The sequence below is a fragment of the Zootoca vivipara genome, chromosome 4 (genome assembly GCF_965207765.1).
Source record: "Zootoca vivipara chromosome 4, rZooViv2.hap1.1, whole genome shotgun sequence".
In the NCBI taxonomy this organism is placed as follows: Eukaryota; Metazoa; Chordata; class Lepidosauria; order Squamata; family Lacertidae; genus Zootoca; species Zootoca vivipara.
In genome coordinates, this window is record NC_142587.1 from 29,164,495 (window position 1) to 29,184,103 (window position 19,609).

General features: G+C 41.5%; 1 protein-coding gene across 4 annotated transcripts in view; it reads right to left on the minus strand.

Annotated features, from left to right (window-relative positions):
* Positions 1-19,609, minus strand: part of MAP4K4 (mitogen-activated protein kinase kinase kinase kinase 4) — a 132,934-nt gene that overhangs the window by 65,756 nt on the left and 47,569 nt on the right. For all 4 annotated transcript variants that reach the window (XM_035116248.3, XM_035116247.3, XM_035116245.3 and 1 more), the window contains exon 3: positions 10,426-10,482. In XM_035116248.3, the coding sequence (XP_034972139.1) occupies positions 10,426-10,482 (57 nt within the window). The remainder of the gene's footprint in view (positions 1-10,425; positions 10,483-19,609) is intronic.

A 19,609-nucleotide genomic window follows, 5' to 3' on the forward strand; every position in this document is an offset into this window, starting at 1 on the left:
CGTCCAGGGGTCCTTTACCTTTTTTTTCCAGAAAAAGGGAAAGGACTGCACACACCCCATGAATTGCCTGCCAGTGGGACAGAAAATTTGCATGCAGAAGGTCTCCAGTTCAATCCCTAACTATCTCCAGGTAGGGTGAGGAGACAAACCCATCTGAAATCCTGGATGGCAACTACCAGTCAGTTTTGCCAATACTTAGCTAGATGAACTTATGGTTTGACTATTTAAGAACCTATGTCCCTATCATTACTGCTAGCCTCTAAACCAGGATAAGAAAGCAGTTTCAGGTGCACTGTGTATTACGCATACATTGTGTATGCCTGATTCAAACTCTGGTTATTGCAAACTATGAAGTGCAGGATGGAAAGCATGGAAAGCATGGAAATGGTGAGCACACTCAAGCCCACTGCATATTCCTAATGGCCAAGCTATCATCTGTCCATGAATGCCTTAAAATAGGCTGCAGAACCGATTTACCTGAAGCTAAAGCATAAATACGGAGAAGTGTTCTATTTTAATCCTCTCTCCCAAAACAAAATGTCTCAAATTCAAATCTTAATTCATAATGTAGAAACGTGCATTAAGCAATATCTTTTCTACGGCAGACATGTAATGTGTTTCTTACAAATTATTTTGTTTCCTTCCGTTTTGCAGATACGATAGATCAAGCTAAATTGTGGCCAAGCAGCTTAATGCTGAAGACTGCACCCAGGAAGGCAGATAGCATCACAGCTAGTGACGGGAAGCGATCATTTATAGATCAGCTGCCTCTTGCTTGCCATTTAAACAAAAATACATGAACAAAAATTGTCAGGGTGTGTCTCCAAAGGGTGATTGATCTATGGATTTCAATCTTCAGGACTGTTCTATAACTGGAATCAAAAAACAGTGGCCCATTTTCTCTGCAGGAAGTGATGCATAACGTTTATATTAGAAAATGAAGCATGCATGAAATATATTGAATTTAAATTATTCTACACAGAAATAATATGATTTTTCCCTGTCAGCAAGACAGTTTCCAGCAGCCAGTGAATCTTCTTGCAAGAATGCTTCAATTGCACATAAGTACACATCAGAATAATCCAAACACGAGATGTAAAAATAGAATCCCCTCTATGTATTCATAATCAGTATTTTGCAAAATGTTTACAGAAAAATCCCTAAAGGATCTCATGAGAAGACAGTTCATAAGTAGAAAGGAGGAGTGATACCAGTATGATAAAATTCAGCCCCAACAGGTCAGAATCTTTGCCTACTTGCACATCTATAATTTTAAACACAGCCTGAGTCCTCAAACGTTACTAGTCAGCAATATTTTTTTAAAAAACTAACCTGTCAATAGGCTCATAGCCTGTGTTTCTGTGAAGGCTGTAGAGGAAGGCAAGTCCTTTATTAGGCAAGCCAGCATGGAGACACAGGATATTCATTGGGGTGTTTGTTTTTTAAACACCTTTGACCAGGCATCCCCAAACTTCAGCCCTCCAGATGTTTTGGGACTACAATTCCCACCATCCCTGACCACTGGTCCTGTTAGCTAGGGATCATGGGAGTTGTAGGCCAAAACATCTGGAGGGCCAAAACATCTGGAGGCGATGCCTGCCTTTGACTGAATAGGCTGGTGAAGGGCAGATATAGCTGAGGGATAAGATCTCCTTTCTGCACAGCCAGCATGGAGACCAAATAGACTGGAGAGGGGAAATTAGGTGATATGTCCCTCATCTGCTAACCCAGTTCACTCTCCTGTATGGAATGTTTGGTCACCTGTGACACCAGGCAAGTTGTTAATTACAAGGCTGGTTTAAACTATACTTCCAATACTAGGAAGGAGTGGAGGATGACTCTAGTGGCTGCTTGGAGCAAGCATTCAAAACTCCCATTGTTCTAGGTGCATTTTGCAACAGGCAATTTCATTAATGCAAGCAGTTTCTGAGCTCTGGGTACAGTACTGCACCTAAGATTTCAGATTAAAACTGCCACTGCTGGAAGGAAAGGAAGACCTTTGTCTGCCTCCCCACTTCCAGGGACCCTCACAAGAATATATGGGGGGTCAGGCAGGGGAAGTATGGCTTTGTTTTTTGCAGTCTTCAGATGAGGACTAGACCATGTGAAAAATGAACATAAGATTTTAGCTGCAGTTCATTCATTTTCAGCTTTACTGTATTCTTGTTATAAACAGTGCACCTAGACACACCATTGCAGCACCCATAACCTAGGTTTAAGCACATTTAGCTCCTAGCTTTCATAGCGGGTGGCGCTGTGGCCTAAACCACTGAGCCTAGGGCTTGCCGATCAGAAGGTCGGCGGTTCAAATCCCCGCAACGGGGTGAGCTCCCGTTGCTCGGTCCCTGCTCCTGCCAACCTAGCAGTTCGAAAGCACGTCAGAGTGCAAGTAGATAAATAGGTACTGCTCTGGTGGGAAGGTACCGTTTCCCCTATTTTGAGACGTAGTCAAAAAATAAGCCATAGCAGGATTTTTAAGCATTCAAGGAATATAAGCCATACCCTGAAAATAAGACATGGTGATAGGCGCAGCAGCAATGCCGGCCGCGGTATGAGAAGGAGGACAAAAACAAGACATCCCCTGTAAATAAGCCATAGTGTGTTTTTTGAGAAAAAATAAATATAAGACGGTGTCCTTATTTTCGGAGAAACACGATAAACGGCGTTTCCGTGCGCTGCTCTGTTTCGCCAGAAGCGGCTTAGTCTTGCTGGCCACATGACCTGGAAGCTTTCTGCAGACAAACACCGGCTCCTTGGCCTATAGAGCGAGATGAGCGCCGCAACCCCAAAGTTGTCCACAACTGGACCTAATGGTCAGGGGTACCTTTACCTTTTTCATATCTCAGTTTCTAACACTGCCTAGAGCCTGTGTTATGTAGCACCTCACAGTCCAGTTAATAAAAATCACATCATTTATATTGTATACTGTATGAGCTTCTGATGTGGGTTAGATGGTAAGGATGGTTTGAGGCAGACACCCCTCCAACTTGCCCAAGGCTGAGGTGGCTTCACACTTCACCCATTCAATAATTATACCATACTGCTCTCAAGCTGGAGCCATGAGAATATCGGGGGACCATAGTCCATCAGTTTTTTTAAAAAAAAAAACCATTTGTATTCCTCCCTTCCTCCAAAAGGCTAGATGGCATACACCCAACACCTTTATTATATTCACAAAGCATCCTGAGAGCTGAGAGAGATGAAAGAGTGTAATTGGCCCAAGATCACCCAGCGAGATTCAAGGCTGTTCCTTCTAGATGGGTCACATTACCAGCCGGCAAAGGATGCTTTGGGGGAGGAAGGAAGTTGAGCACATTTGTGTACTCTTTTGGGTATGAGGAAATTAGGTCAAAGGAAGAATGATTTCCTGAGATATGAGAAATTGGTGACTAAGGATATGACGTGCTCCCACTAACTCATCACCTTGCATTATAAGAAGAGAGAGCACTTCACAATAGGATTTATTTGTTTTTGGGGCTATCTAAAACTCCTCTGTGCACCCCTCCCCCCTCACTTTAAAATAAAGCTTATACCCAAAATCCTGAAACCAAAGTAAATATATTCTTAAAGAAGGCTAATGCAGGGAATGATACAACACTAATTCTAGGACCACAGACTAAAGGAAATAATTCTCAGGGGGAGGTGAGGGCTTAAATGTCTAAAAGTAGCTTCTTTGTGCTTCCTGTGCATAGGTTCCCATAGCTACAGCTTCTACATAAAAGGAAAGCATTGGGCTTGTTTCTTTTAGGGGAGGAAAGAATCTACCTCTTGCCATTTCAGCTACAAGGCTCCAAAGACATCTTGGCTTAAACTGAATGCTACTGTTGGTGCAAGGGCGAAGGGAGTAAACAACAGTTTAAATCTGGAAGTCAGTGGGAATTTCTCCCTCTAGTGAAACATAAATATACAGAAAACATGTAGAGTTACCATGGAGGAAGGAGAGAATCACTCCCAATAATGTGAAAGCGTTTACCGTTTTGCCTTTAAAAAAGAAAAAAAACACAACCTCCCCTACTCAGAAAACAAGCGAGCAAAAAAAAACATTTAAGTTTTTTGGGGAGGGAAACACAAAAAGGTGACTAGGACATTATACATATTATTCAATTTCCCATGCCTGAATCATTGCCTGAAAAGGCAAGTGGTGTCGCCTTTAAATAAACAAAAAGTTGACTGAATTTCAGGGAAATGAAGTTTTTTGCTTATTCAAAGCAGTAGGAATCTTTCCCTCCCTCCTTATCTTTCAAAAAAGTTACAGTTAAGCATTTGCCTGCAGCTTCATTTAAGGCTTAGTTTTTTTCCTATGGGGACAAAGGACTCCTATAAACTCTTATGTGTGCATGAGTGTGTGTTGGGGGCAGGGAGTTGTGCAAATACGTTTCCAGTGCTGCCTTACAAAGAGTAACTCTGTATCTCTACTGCTGTGACCTACACTTGCTCATTAAAGGCTTGATGCTGCCCTGATTCAACATTCCTTGGAACTTGAGTGAAAACTTTCAAAGGCTCATTTTCATCCATAAGGAAGTTCGGAACAGACTGCAGCAGCTGAGAGAGATTAATGGGTTACAGCTGAGGTTAGAGCCCAGTGAGTTCTCTCTTCCCTCTTCACTTCCTAAGTCTGAGAAGGCTTGCCCATTCAGTGGCAATCACAATATTATGCATTCTTAAGGCGTAGTAGTGTTCGCCTTCATCAGCAAAAACCTGTGAAGTGAAATGCCATGACAACTTCCATACTAACCTCTTTATTATTACGTCATGTGCTTTTGTTTGCCGCAGCCTTCCTCATCCGATTCACTTAGCACTGCTGCCTACAAGGTTTCCTTTCCATCCCATGCCCCATCCCCCACCCCCGGTGACGTAGTTAAGAAAAGTGGTCCTTACACCTCAAGAGGAAAGCCAGTTTTAAAAGTTGTACTGGAAAGGAATGCAGCTTTAGCTGAAGAGCCAAGAAAGTATTCAAAGGTGTCATGGGCTTTGAAGAAACTTAATCTCAGGACGCAAGGGAGAAACATGCTAAGAGGAAGGCACGCTTGGCAAATCCACATCGTGATCAACTCCCACCTGGAAACCAATGTTCCCACTGTGGAAGGATGTGTGGATCCAGAATTGGCCTCCACAGTCACTTACAGACCCATTGTTAAAACCGTGTTTATGAAAGACAATCTTACTCGGCTATGAGTGATAGAAGAAGAAGAAGAAGAAGAAGAAGAAGAAGAAGAAGAAGAAGAAGAAGAAGAAGAAGAAGAAGAAGAAGAAGAAGATTTCAGTGATGGTAGAAAGTCGATTCCTTTCACACCTTTGCCTCCAGCCTAAGTAACTTTTGAAAAACATAATTACTTGAGGCAGGCATAGTTGTGTACAGTCGTACCTCCGCTTACGCATCCCTCTGCTTACGTAAACTTTGGGATACATAAGCTGCAAACCTGGAATTATTTTCCCAGGTTTTTGCTGAGCGCACATGCACAGAAGTGCTCTACCGCCACACACACATGCACAGAAGCAGTCCTTCCAGTTGTAGAATCATAGAGTTGGAAGAGACCACAAGGGCCGTCCAGTCCAACCCCCTGCCAAGCAGGAAACACCATCAAAGCATCAAAGCAGGGTGTTCAGGGAGGAAGTTTACAGGGAATTAAAAAAAATAGTGAGATACTCATTCAAGAAAAAAAACGGAGATCTTCCTACTAGGCATGTTAGGGGAAGATATCAGGCCACAGGATAGATGTTTGATAAGTTATGCCACAGCAGCAGCAAGACTATTAATCGCAAAAGACTGGAAGTCTCAAAAGGTACCAACCAAGGAGGAATGGCAAATTAAAGTAATGAATTATTGCAATTTGGCCAAGATATATGATGAAGTAAAGAGAATAAAGAAAGAAGATAGTGCGAAAAATTGGAAATCATTCATGGACTATATTAAGTGCCAGGCGGAAAAACCAAATCTATTACAGGATTGTTAAACGCTCAAATGATAACATGGCAGAGAGAGAGGAAAAAGAGAAGAGAAAGGAACAGGACATAAAAGGAAAGAAATAGGAAAATAGGATAGAAAGAATGTACAAAAAGTTGTAGAAGATCAGTAAAATAAATGGTATGTTGTTGGAAAAGAAACTAAAAGGTGCAGATACAGATAAGAAGGAAAATTGATAAGACAGTTTAGTGAAGGTTGAGAAGAAGGGGAAGGGGTGGGGGGGACGGGGGGAAATTAATAAAAAAAATTGGTAAGGACCTGATGTATTTTAAATGTTGATTAACTGAATGGACATATATGTGTATTTCGTTGTTGTTGTTTTTTGTTTGTTTTTTGTTTGTTTTTTGTTGTTTTTTGTTCTTTTTTACCTCATCTTTTTTTTTGTATATTTGTAGATTTTGTGTAATGATTTGTAATAACCAATAAAGTTTCTTTTTTAAAAAAAAGCATTCTTGACATATGGCTTTCAAGCCTCTGCTTAAAGACCTCCAAAGAAGGAGACTCCACCACACTCCTTGGTAGCAAATTCCACTGTCGAACAGCTCTTACTGTCAGGAAGTTCTTCCTAATGTTTAGGTGGAAGCTTCTTTCTTGTAGTTTGAATCCATTGCTCCGTGTCCAGCAGAAAACAACCTTTCACCCTCCTCTATATGACATCCTTTTATATATTTGAACATGGCTATCATATCACCCCTTAACCTTCTCTTCTCCAGGCTAAACATACCCAGCTCCCTAAGCCTAAGGTTGTGGAAACCTCGGGATCCTACCAGAGCTCCGGAATGGATCCCATCTGCAAGTGGAGGTAGTATACAAATCTAAGGAAAGTTTACTGTTGATAGCCAGTGACTCCAAATTTCACGATTAAGTGTGTCTTAAGTGTCAGCTCACAATTCATTCGCCACACGCAAAACTGTTCACATAGCTGAGACAGACGGACCACACACACAGTGTTCACATGGCACAATAAACCATAGTTGCCTGCCATGAACGTGCAAGATGGCTCCTACTTCACTCCTAGCACAAGTGGCAGCACAAACCATGACCCCTGGCTTAGCACTATGTCCATAACAGGGAATGTGGTTTGTTTTGCTCCAAACAGCAAGCCACGATACATTGTAAACTTTTAACCACTATTTATTGTGATGTGGAAACTGGGCCACCGTACTCAATTCCATCAGATGTTGTACACAACCTATGGGCACACAGAAGCCTCTTTCACTCACTCCCATGACCCACTCCCTGCACATTAATGCAAACAGAATACATGACACTGGCATGTGAATCAACACCTTAGTCACAACCAAGTTTCACGGACAGCTCAGATGGTAGAGCACGAAACTCTTAATATCTCAGGGTTGCGGGTTTAAGCCCCACATTGGGCAATGGAGTCTTGCATTGCAGGGGGTTGGACTAGATGACTATCATGGTCCCTTCCAACTCTACAAGTCTATGATTCCATGTGGGCAATTTCTGGGCTTTTGTCAGAAATACTAATTCCATGCATGGCCCTAACAGTGCTTTCAATGGTTAAATAGGGCTTCCGTTGACATAATCAGGGATTGTGCCCTGAAAACCCAAACTCCCAGCCTTCGATAAGAGCCAATGTATAACCCTCCACTGTTGTGAAAATAAACTCCACAGACTTCAGTGTCAAATCCCTGCAGCGAGTGTCTGCAGCAGAATCGCATTCCTCCAACCTTTCATAATTTTGTGGCCATAAACAAGCACTCACAGGTGGTATTTAAATAAGTTATTAGCAGTTTAATTCTGCTTGTCATTTCCCTCCAACAAATCCAAGTCTGATTGATTTACTAGAGTAGATAAAAATACACTTTGCATACACTAGAGATTTAGACATGGATACAACTCCTGTTCTCAACTTATGCCAGTGCTGTCAACTTTCCCCTTTTTGCAGGAAATTCCCTAATTCAGCACCCTTACTTTCATATCCAGGAGTTGACAGCCCCATAGGATTCCTTATCTTCAAATCCAGGGGTTGACAGCTATGACTTATGCAAGAACAACAACAGACTGCATCAAAAAAAAATTTTAACGTAACCCATTTGGACTGTTCAGCCCAAATAAAAGTTATGCTGAACAGACAACCACCAAAGTCACAACGAAATTAAATGAGTGCCACAACATGGGAACATTTGGAGAAAACCCAAACCATGATGCTTCAACAAGCAAGAAGTCTTCAGTATCTATACTGAAATGAAGGAGTCATAATATATTGATTTTCATGCAGCATCAAACCAAGCACTGACAACCAAGATTAAGCAATATTGCTTAATAAAGTCACACCTGAATTTAATGCACTTCATCACCATCATGCAGGAAGGGGAACAAGCAACGCTGGCCTGTAAGCTGACCAACAGCAGGTAGTTCTTTCAAAAGGAAATTCATTTAACTAAGATGTCCCCACATCTGCTAGGGAAAGGTAAGTGTTGCAATCTGTTTTTACATGTGCAGTTTCAAATTCACATTATCTGAACGAATGTCATATTTTAATAGTTTCTGCACCATCATTACTTTTAAATTTGGTGTCGGCTTCTTCCTCTTAAACATAAGTGTTCATCGTATTACTAGGAACTGTGACTTTAAAGCATTTTCATTTTTAAAAGTATCCGGATAAATTAAAGTATTTTACACTAGCTTGATTTCTCTTAAAGATAAGTGTTCATCGTATTACTAGGAACTGTGACTTTAAAGCATTTTCATTTTTAAAAGTATCCGGATAAATTAAAGTATTTTACACTAGCTTGATTTCTCTTTTACACAGCCTGGAGGCGAAAATTCCAGCTGCACAAGAATATGTATTTGTTTCAAACTATGACTTTATAAAATTAACACCAAGCATCTTCCACAAAGTGTCCTGATGGAACCAAGCACTGCCTGACAAACATGTTGGTTTTAAGAGTGAATCGCTCCCTAAGAGGGAGGGAGGATCATTCTCTGCAAGTAGCCTGACAGCAGAATATTATTGTTCCAAAACTTGAACCCTGTTACCTGCAGGAAGAGAATAAAGAACAGGCATCCCCAAACTTCGGCCCTCCAGATGTTTTGGACTACAATTCCCTTCTTCCCCGACCACTGGCCCTGTTAGCTAGGGATCATGGGAGTTGTAGGCCAAAACATCTGGAGGGCCGTAGTTTGAGGATGCCTGATAAAGAATATATCCTTTGCTAGCGCCACCCTACTTCTGCCTTTCTATGAAGGAAGATTGTTAAAAAGCCTCCTGGCTCCATGGCAGGAAATGGTTTTCTTAATTCATGCATTGATATATTTAACCATCTACCTTCTGAAGAATGTCTTGTCCCTACATTAATTACAGTTACTTTAATCGTGAGTCTTCTTGTGACAGGCTTCAAGCAAGTTGTCATTGCACATTAATTCCCTCTATATAGGAAGAATGTACTGTTCTTTTTTTAAAAAAAACCCACATTAAACCATGTTTGGCAAACTCTAGCCTTGTTCTGCTGGTGTACAGCTATTATACAGAGAATGACTGAGTTCCTATAATTGTAGGAAGCATCCTTTGCTTGCTGCCTTATGTTTTGTTTTTGTTTTGTTTTTGTTTTTTAAAGTATTGTTAACCCATAGATGCAAAGTCTTGCCGGGTCTTCAGTTGCAAGAGCAAGCACACACATAACAAAAACCTGGATGTCAAATTCAGAATGAAACAATATTCTGGATTAAGCCGGGGGGGGGGGGGGAGAGATTCTCTAAAATTGCCACCCAGAATAGCTAAATAATTCTGCCAATTAAAATATGGTACCTTCTCTGTGAAAAGAAGCTTTCATATTGCCGAGTGATTTATATAAATAAAAAGTTTTTTTAACATTAGGCTGTTTGGTCCAAAAAGATTTTGCACTGCTGAGCTAATAAAACACATTTGATGAATAAATCTTGCCTGGTTGTAAAATGCAGAATTAATTTAATTGTAAAATTCAGAATTAAACTTTCATTTGATGTTTAAAATATTACTTCTAGATGAAAAACTGGTCTATTTTTAATGCCTTTGACTAAAGCTATTAAAGATAAAAATAAGGGTTTAACTACAGGTGTATATTTTTATGTCTCTGGTTGGATTAATTTCTCCCCGTTGTCATATGAAGCTGAATTCTCCTCCCTCCCCCCGAGTCCATTACAACTACTGCTTTACACTGCTGAATTCTGCCAACAATCTGCTCAACATTTTAGCAGATGTTTCTGCATTTAAGGCCTTTGGGATCTTTACTGGGTCCATTTCCTTTTCAACCTAAAAAGAGTATAGGTTTATTGTGATGACGCCGACATTATCAGATGAGTGCGTGTTTCTTTTCATTTTGGCCCTAATCCAGAGATCTGCATGCATGCTGTTGTGGAGATCTCTCTCCTCCTGGAGAGATTAAGTGTTCAGGGTTGAATAAATTCCTTTTATGCTTTCCTTAAGAAAGGGATGATGACTCTGAACTTACCTCAGTAACATCCATGACCTTGATAGCTGCAAGTTGGCCTGTCTTGACATGTCGACCCTAAGAAAAGAAGAAAGAACCATTAGCCATTCCATTCATGCATGAAATAAAAGACCATAGAAAAGTTATTCCATTTCCCACAGCACTGCTTTCCCATTAACTCCTCCATTGCTTAATAATAATAATAATAATAATGCCCCACCCATCTGGCTGGGCCACTCTGGGCAGTTTACAGCATATATAAAAAATTGTAAAGCATCAGACATTAAAAATATCCCGATACAGGGCTGCCTTCAGATGTCTTCTAAAAGTCAGATACAGTAGTTGGAAATAGACATCTGATGGGAGGGTGTTCCACCAGGTGGGTGCCACTACTGAGAAGGCCCTTTGCCTGGTTCCCTGTAACCTCACATCTCATAGTGAGGGAACCACCAGAAGGCCCTCGGAGCTGGAGCTCAGTAAAAAAAAAAAGTGCACACAACAAAAAGCTGCATCTTATAACTAGAAGATAATAGTTTTAAAATACTTGAGATAAAAACAAATCATTTACTTTTTACATTATGTAGCACTAGTATTCTTGTAAGCTACCTTTCCCTATGCTAACTCTCTACCAATGGGATACAGATGTACAGACATGTCTCGCTATCCGAACATGACACATTCTCAACAAATCGCTGAGAAATGTTCACATAACAAGCCAAGAATTTCCACTGATTCCTATGGGGGAATTTCTAATTCTAATTTCTAATTCTTGACCACAGAATTTTGATCCCAAAATGATGGGGAAACCATCTGAAACCTTGCATAAGCAAACAAGGAAGGGGAACAGTCTCCCTCGGGAGGTGGTGGACTCTCCTTCCTTGGAGGTTTTTCAGCAGCGTTTGGATGGTCATCTGTCATGGATGCTTTAGCTGAGATTCCTGCATTGCAGGGGGTTGGAGTAGATGACCCTTGGGTCCCTTCCAACTCTATGATTCTATGAAATGCTCTCTTGTCTGACCTCTCTCCCCTTCCCTCCCTCCCACCAGTTTTTTATGAAACAGGTGCCATGGATCAGCAGAACACACAAAATAGTAATTGTTTAAGACTGTTTATTTGTTTACAGTACTAAACGCGCACATCCAGCTATTTTGGATGTCTGACTCTGTGGGGGGGGGGGGTGTACAGCAAAGTTTGGATACCTTTATTTTCACATAATGAGTGTTTGGATAGTGGGACCTGCATGCATAACTCCCTTTGTTAAACTCCTACTTTGTGAAGGTCTGATGATTAGATACAAATAAACAAATCCAAATCTACCCTTGGCAACCCGAGAAATTTCAGTGATTCATGTGTGGTGTGTCACACACATATGCCATGCACCACAAACACACCCACACAACAACCCTCCCCTTCCAATGCAATTGCAGTGTAACAAGACCAGCTTACAACAATAAAATCCAACAGCAGTAGGATGAAAATTAAGATAGGCTCAGAAGATAAAATAGTTTTTACAGATGAAGGATTGTTGCATAAAAGTAATTTAAAAATGTTTCACAATGAGAGGTATCTCACACGTATCCGTGCATCTCACAGGTAAAGATGTTCCGCAATCTGTGCATGACCAGAGAGAAAATTCTTTCTGCCAACAGAACCAATCATTCCTGAGCCATAGGGCCTTCCCAATAGGGAGCAGGTGAACTTGTATGGAAGTCCATCAGATATCACCCTCATGAACCTCACAGCATTAAGATATACTGATCTGATAAAAAAAATGTGTTCAAAATATGCAAAAGCCTCTTTTTTTCCCCAAAACCCAAATGACAATGGGAGAGTTCACGTACAGCTCCCAGATGGCAATGTAAGGTAGGATCGTATTTCAGCTGTGAATTATCAAGTAAGCTGTCCAGCCATGCGATACCGAGTTATGTACATGCATGTCAGAATTGACCTCAGCTGGTAACGTTCTAAAGCTAGACAACAGAAAAGGGAAATGGGAACAGGAGGGGAATTTATAAGACAGAAGTCTGCCCAGCCGTGTTCAAGAACCAAGCAAACAAGAGCTTTATGAAAAATTGCACTAAGAGATTACTAGAGACTGAAATTATCAGCCTTCAGTGAGACGACCTCTGATCCTGCTAACCTCAGATTCCGCATCCTAAAAAGTAAACAATGTTCTTTGAAGCTTTGCAATTTGGACCACAAAGCCTATGTTTAACATCATGCAGTTCAAATTTGGCCTACCAGACCAACATGGGGAAGCCACACCCACCCACTCCACATATGAAGACATCCTCGGCTGATGGGAAGTTGCTCAAAGAGGGGAATGTAGTTTCCTTTCCATGGAAATTGCGTGTTTCTACCAGCACTGCTCTTTGATGTCGTCCCACACCTGAAATGTCCTGCAAGGTTGAAAGGAGTGATGCCAGGGGAGGCTTTGCAAACTTCCCTGCACTCTGTCTGCCACTGCCGCAATGTTATATCTACAACCATGAGGAATAGCACCAGTAGCTAATGCCCAACAGTAAGGAGCTATTGCCTTCACACCCTGCTTGAAAGGCTTGCCAATGAGAGAAATGGAACAGAATGAACTTATTTGTCTGATCCAGAAGGGTGGTGTTCTTTTAATCGTGTGTGTGTGTGTGTGTGTGTGTGTGTGTAAAAAAAGCCTCATTTCAGGCTTCAGAATGGTAGCTATGGGCTACAGAATGGATTGCTTTCAAGGGCTGTGGAACCTTCAAGCAGTGAATCAAACTTGCCCTTGAGAGATGATCTGCTCTTGCCACCACATCAACACACTTTCAATACATCAGTAAAACTCTTCTCGTTCTCTTTAAGTGGGAAAAAAAAACTTGATAGAGCAAATCCAAGCACTGTAACCTCTGCTCACTCAGTAATTTAGTTCTATAATCACTCCAGAGCTCTTCTTCATCTCGTTACTGGAAATAAAGCAACAGGCTTTGTGCCCCTGCCACAATCTTACTACAAGTTGAAGGGGGGGGTGCACCGAAGGAGCAAGAGAAATGCAGAATTAAAGAAAAAATTAAATGAAGAGCACAAAGGATAGACAGGGGAGCAAAGGGCCTACTTAGAAAGGAACTACTTGTTCCTTTCATTATTTACTTGCACTGTCCATTCTGCAAACATTCCCCATTTAAATGCATCATTTGTGCTTTAAAAAAACGCATACATGCAGGGGGAGAAGAAACAAACACCCTGGAAAAGCAAAGAGCAAACGGAGTACTTAATAATAGGAATCTGTTCACAGCATTTACGCAAGATATAGCTTTCCTCATATTCACGCCCTTTCTGAAGATTAGAATCTGCAATCGTTCTTCCTTGTGAGGAACAGAGTCATGACCCAGCAGCTTCAAAAGATTCCTGCTGCTCCAAAACTCAAGTGTTTTCTACAAAGCAACTAAGTACACTAAAACTAATAACTCATTCTGCTGCTCCTGAGGGTAGGATGTGAAAAGAGTTTGGATTTACTAGCCCCCAGGCCCTTGGGGAGAATTATGTCAAGCTGTGGGATGGGAAAAGAGGACTGTGGGAAGTGCAGAATTCCCACTGTCCCAAGCCAAACATAGCACTCAAAACCTTATTTTAAAGGCAATTCAATTTATGGTACACCATAAATGTATGCAATACTTAAAGATCTTGGGACTTGGGCAAGAAACTGATCACTTGGGGAGCTTATACAGTGTCAACACAGAACAGGCACTGCAACGTTTCAGCTATTTTTAAAGCATACAGGACTCCCAACCTATTCTCCTGTCAAACAAGCAATTGGCACAAGAGGTTTTTTGTTATTTTGCAAGAGACAGCTTATCAGGGAAGTGACTCTGCATCTTTTTGTTTTTTGTTTTCAACACATGCTCTTAGACTTGCGTTTGTGGAAATAGTTTTGGAAGTTAACAAGAATTGCTGCAGACGTTCCTCCTGTTGCTTGCATTTCTATCTGTCTCTTTATCCGAACTGGATAACCTCTGGCTCTCCAGATAATGAAGAACCATAACTCCCATCATTCCTGACCATGGGCCAAGCTAGCTAGAGCTGATTAGGAGATGTAGCCCAATAACCTATGGAGGCCCACAGGTTCCCCACTACTAAACTACATACTGGGACTGTGTATAAAGAACGCACGTAGTAATTACAGTACAGCCATACCCCGGAAGTTGAACAGAATCTGTTCCGGAAGTCCATTCGACTTCCAAAATGTTCAGGAACCAAGGCACAGCTTCCGATTGGCTGCAGGAAGCTCCTGCAGCCAATCGGAGCTGCGGAAGCAGCGGCGGATGTTCTCAAACTGGAAAAAGCACTTCTTGGTTTGCGGCGTTCGGGAGTGAAAACGCTCGTCTCACAAGGCGTTTGACTACCAAGGTACGACTGTATTTCCTGTCACTTCAATTCATTATTTCCAGAAGATCTCGCGCTCTGTAAATACTTGTATCTGGACCAGAATAAGCTGTGCAAATCAAAGAGAATATGTGAAGATCTTTGCTTTCCTTGGCACAGAGTCAGAATAGGCCCCAAAAAAACTGCTTCACTGTTCCTTTGGGGAAGATACTATAAAACAAACAGCCACAGACAATGGACCAGGAAGCCCAACATAAACTGATGCTTAGAAGGCAGCAGAAATTTCTTTCAGAGATTGAGGCTCAATTGTGCCACAGAGTAGATACTATTCAGTTCCAATCCTAACAAGATTTAAAAACAAAACAAGACAAGACAAAACAAAACAAAAAAATTAGGAGCACTTGGCAGCTAGGTTAGGGGCAAAAAGGCACTAGTAACTCATGGGTGCTGCATTGACCAAGCGAATGGTGAATGAGGGACATCCAAGCAAAGTCTTATAACCGGATCTCAATGTGTTGTTTCTAAAAGCAATGGCCAGAATTAGATTTTTTTCCATGATGCTAGATTCTGTTATGTGGAATTCTACAAGCCTTAGGCAAAATGCAAGTTGGGTGTTACTAACACTAGTAGGGATACTAAATTAAGAAAGCAACTTGCCTCAGGGCAAATTACTGCATTATACAGGATTGCTGTCATCGCTGGGCTCCTCTCTGACACTCTCCCCAACATGCATAGTTTGTATTAGCTGCATCTTTCATCACCCAAGTAAACCTCCCCAACTTGTCATTTGGGGGAGACAGACGAATCAAGCCTTTCCCAGCTGGCAATTCTTCAAACTGACCTTCCCATCATCCATACCATGAAGAAGTGAGTAAGGACAGTGAATCACGTGGATGTAGAGTAAGCTGAGACAAACAGACTGTGCTCCCATACTAGCTTTCCTACCCAGTGTTTATACTACTCTGTGCTCCCTCATCTATTCCTGAGACTCCAGATGCATTCTCCTTTCTTTGAGGCGTGTCATTCCACCCACCCCACCCCTCCCCCAAATTGGTTCACAGCAATTTTTAAATAGTTTCAATTATAATGCAATATGAGCCAGCTGCCTATTCCTGCATTGCAAGGTATTGGACTCAATGATCCTCAGAGTCCCTTCTAATTCTACAATTTCTATTATTTGAATTGCTGAATCAGTGGTCCCTACTGTGGCTGAAGATCCACATATTGGAATCAAAATGTTGTGATTCCAAAATGGGCTACATATCGTGAAATTATATCGTGGTAATATAGCATTACACTTACACTTACACACACACACACACACACACACACACACACGGGCCACTTGTTCAATTGTCTGTTGATGGGAAGCATAAGTAGTCTCAGAACAGCCCAAACTTTACACCCAACTACACACTTTTAAAAGCATGCCACAGGCTAGAAATAATCCACAGGTCAGTCTTAAAGAATCAAGGTCAAAACTGTGATCTTGAGAAGTTTGTGCTTTGGCACATTTAGCACACAAAAGTTTGAAGTCAGCACTGGGTGATTTTTAAAAAAATATGTATAGTCCAAAAGACACGCAAGACCAAAACACCAATCTTGTGTTTTACGTGGAAGGAAAACACTTTCATCCAACAATTGAAGCTAAGGCAGAAAATTATACATGGCCAAACAGCTGTACTTAAAATTTGGGGGAAATTTTCATGTGGAAAAAACAAAAAACCAATTTCTGTTGTTTACAAAATCAACTCTTGAAAAAGTTAGCAGTAAAAAAATCCAAAAGCCAAGACTGTGGGAACTTAGTGAGAGAAGGTTCTGTTTCTGCTTCCTGAAGATGGGCTACCTTAACTGTCCTCTTATTCTGCTTCAAGTTGGATGTGGGCTAGATATATTATCGCCAGGTGCCTTTATTGTGAACTGTGGAAGGAATTCCTTAATGTGGGTATAATATTACATTATTAGTGTTTGATACTGTTAACAAAATTATTGGTGTGTTTTATGCTCTTTTAAACTTATATTTTTCAATTAACTACAACAGAATTGTAGAATTGGAAGGGACCACGAGGGTCCACTAGTCCAACCACCTGCAATGCAGGAATCTTTTACTATTATTGTATAATGGTTGTTTCTATTCAAATCAGTGCTCCCATTGTTCTAGGCGCATTTTGCGACAGGGAATTTCATTAGCGTGAGCAGTTTCTGAGCTGTGGGCGCAGTAGTGCACCTAGGATTTCAGATTAAAATTGAAGAGTGAAAGGAAAGGAGGACCTTTTTCTGCCTCCCCACTTCCAGCTACTCTCTGAAGACTGGAGAAGAGACCCTCTTAAGAATACAGTGGACTTAATTCGTCCCGGGGGTCCGTACTTATCCCGAAAAGTTCGTTTCCGGAGGCACCGCTTCTGCGCACACGCAAAGCGAAACCCAGAAGTATACACTTCCGGGTTTGGCGCATTTGTAACTCGAAATTACATTACCCAAAGGTAACGTAACCCGAGGTACCACTGTATTAGGGGAGTGGGCAGGGGAAGGACTAGACCATGTAAAAATGAACATAATATTTTCGCTACAGTTCATTCATTTTCAGCTTTGTATTCTTTCTATAAAAAAGCACGTCTAGACATTCTGTTGCTGCGCCCATAACCTTGGTTTAAGGTGTCATTTAGGGTTGGACTAAATGATTATTGGGACTGCTTCCAATTCTATGATTCTTTTATAATGAATTATGGTTATTTACCTGCATGCATGTGTGCGATAGGCCAAGTTATTTATTCACCAGAGGGAGAGAGAAGAGAGAGACTCTGGAATGCAAAAGTGTTAAGTATTATTATCCTAGCACATCACATCTGAAGTAGCTTACAAAGGAATACCTCTGTGGTGGGAAGTTTATTCTGAGGCTAAGCATTAGCTTTGTCTTTGACTGTGGAGAAACAGAACTCTTAACAGTGATGCTAAAGGCTTCTACATCCCTCTCTTTACCAATTCACATCCCTGCTTGTCTTCCTATCCTCACCAGTCTAGTTGGGCCTCACAGAGGAGGGGGAACTGGAAGGCAAACCCCCACAATTGCTGGCCTTAGGCACTAGGAAGCCCCTGCCATTTTCCCTTGCCTATTCAAAGCCTCTGCAAACAAGCCTCAAGAAAATGCAGAACTGCCAGTTTTCCTTGCTAAAAAAATCATCCCAAGGCTCTGGGCATTCAGGAACACTAGGCTGTTCAGAGAAAAGCTGTGTTCCCTGGATGAAAGCCTGTGCCAGAGTTCTACAGAATCAGAAAAAGAGGGTCTTTTTTCCTTTACCCAGTGAAAGCAGAGCAAAGTGCGCATGCACACCAGGAGACCTCAAATATCCTACTGTTGTTATGAGGCAGGCGTCATCGCTGCTGCCAGACAGAGATTGGACGGTGCAACAACATTCTAATGAGACCATGCACACAGTCCAGCAAAAAGAAAGAAACCCAGCTCATGTGACCCACTGTGACCGATCCCACTGAATGCACAGGCAGGGAAAGCTGGCTATTTGCTGACTTGCAAGGAACAAGCAGTGAAATCGCACATCTGGGGGTCTGGAAGAGAACAACTGTATGTATTCTTGCCTAAATCCATTCAAAGCCCTCAAGCAGCAGCTTCTTCCGTACCACTCCCATAGGAAGACCGTGTGTGTGTGTGTGTCACGACCAAATACAGATACAATCAACCAGGACGAAAAGAAGAAGAGACACCAGGCAAGCTATTCATCAAAAGGAAGAGATTGTGGAGGAGGGAGAGAAAATGGAACTAATTTCTGGACAGTCTGCATTCCCGATTTGCCTCTGTCTCACACGCTGCTTTTGTGCTTTAGTAAAGTTGGAGATTTGGGGGGGGGCTGTCTTACTGAACCCTCCCCTAAACAGGCATCAGTTAGTTAGACTCACTGCTTCTGCCCTTTGAAAAGTTATCATAAAATAACAATGCCCATAGTGTATAAAGTTCTTGAAAGCTGCCTAAAATGCCATTAAAAATAGACAAAGGAGGAAGGGCTGCACGGTATTTTCACAGGGACAGGTTTCTACACACATATGAATCTCCAGATTTGGTATTAGGTAATCCAGATACAAATGTGCTTTCTAAACTGCTACTAACTAAAGTAAGAATTAAGCTTATGGCAAACTTATGTTGTGTAACTTCAGAAGCAATTTTCCTTTGAAATAAGGTGAAGGATAATAAAAACAAGCAATGGGTGAGGAACAGGCTCCATTTAAAAGAAAATAAAAATCACTGGCTCATTGGGAGTGCAAGTGGGGATCTCCTCCACTGTGTCTATGTCCTACAATAATTTATTCTCTAGTTGTAGTCACATGAATGGGGAAACATTCCCAAGGCAGAACAAAAGGCCTTTTCTAGGAAGTCTACAAGGAGGCCTTTAAGAATTTAAGAACATACAAAGCATCGCTCCATTTAGTCTTGAAACTGTGGCATCAAATTTTAAGTGAGATCTGTCATGCAACAAAGTTACCGCTTCCAATTAAAAAAGCATTTTATGCCTCAAATAACCCTGATTGGGAGGAAAAAAGTCAACCCTACATCTAAACCTATGTAAGGTCGCATTTTCCAACAGTAACTCTTTTTTTTCTGTATATAGCTCAGAATCAGCTACTTGCCTCTTCTTCCAGCTCTTCCCCCCCCCCCCCCGGGAGCCGCTTCTCCAGCCTGCCACAAGGTCTGAGAGACAATGGAACGGCCAGTGGCTAAAAAAAATTGCTGTGTTATGTGACCATACACAGCAAAATTTACATATACAATATAATCCAATTCAAATCATCCTAACCCTTACAGCCAGCATTTGAAATTCACCAGGCACCAGGTGCATTTTGC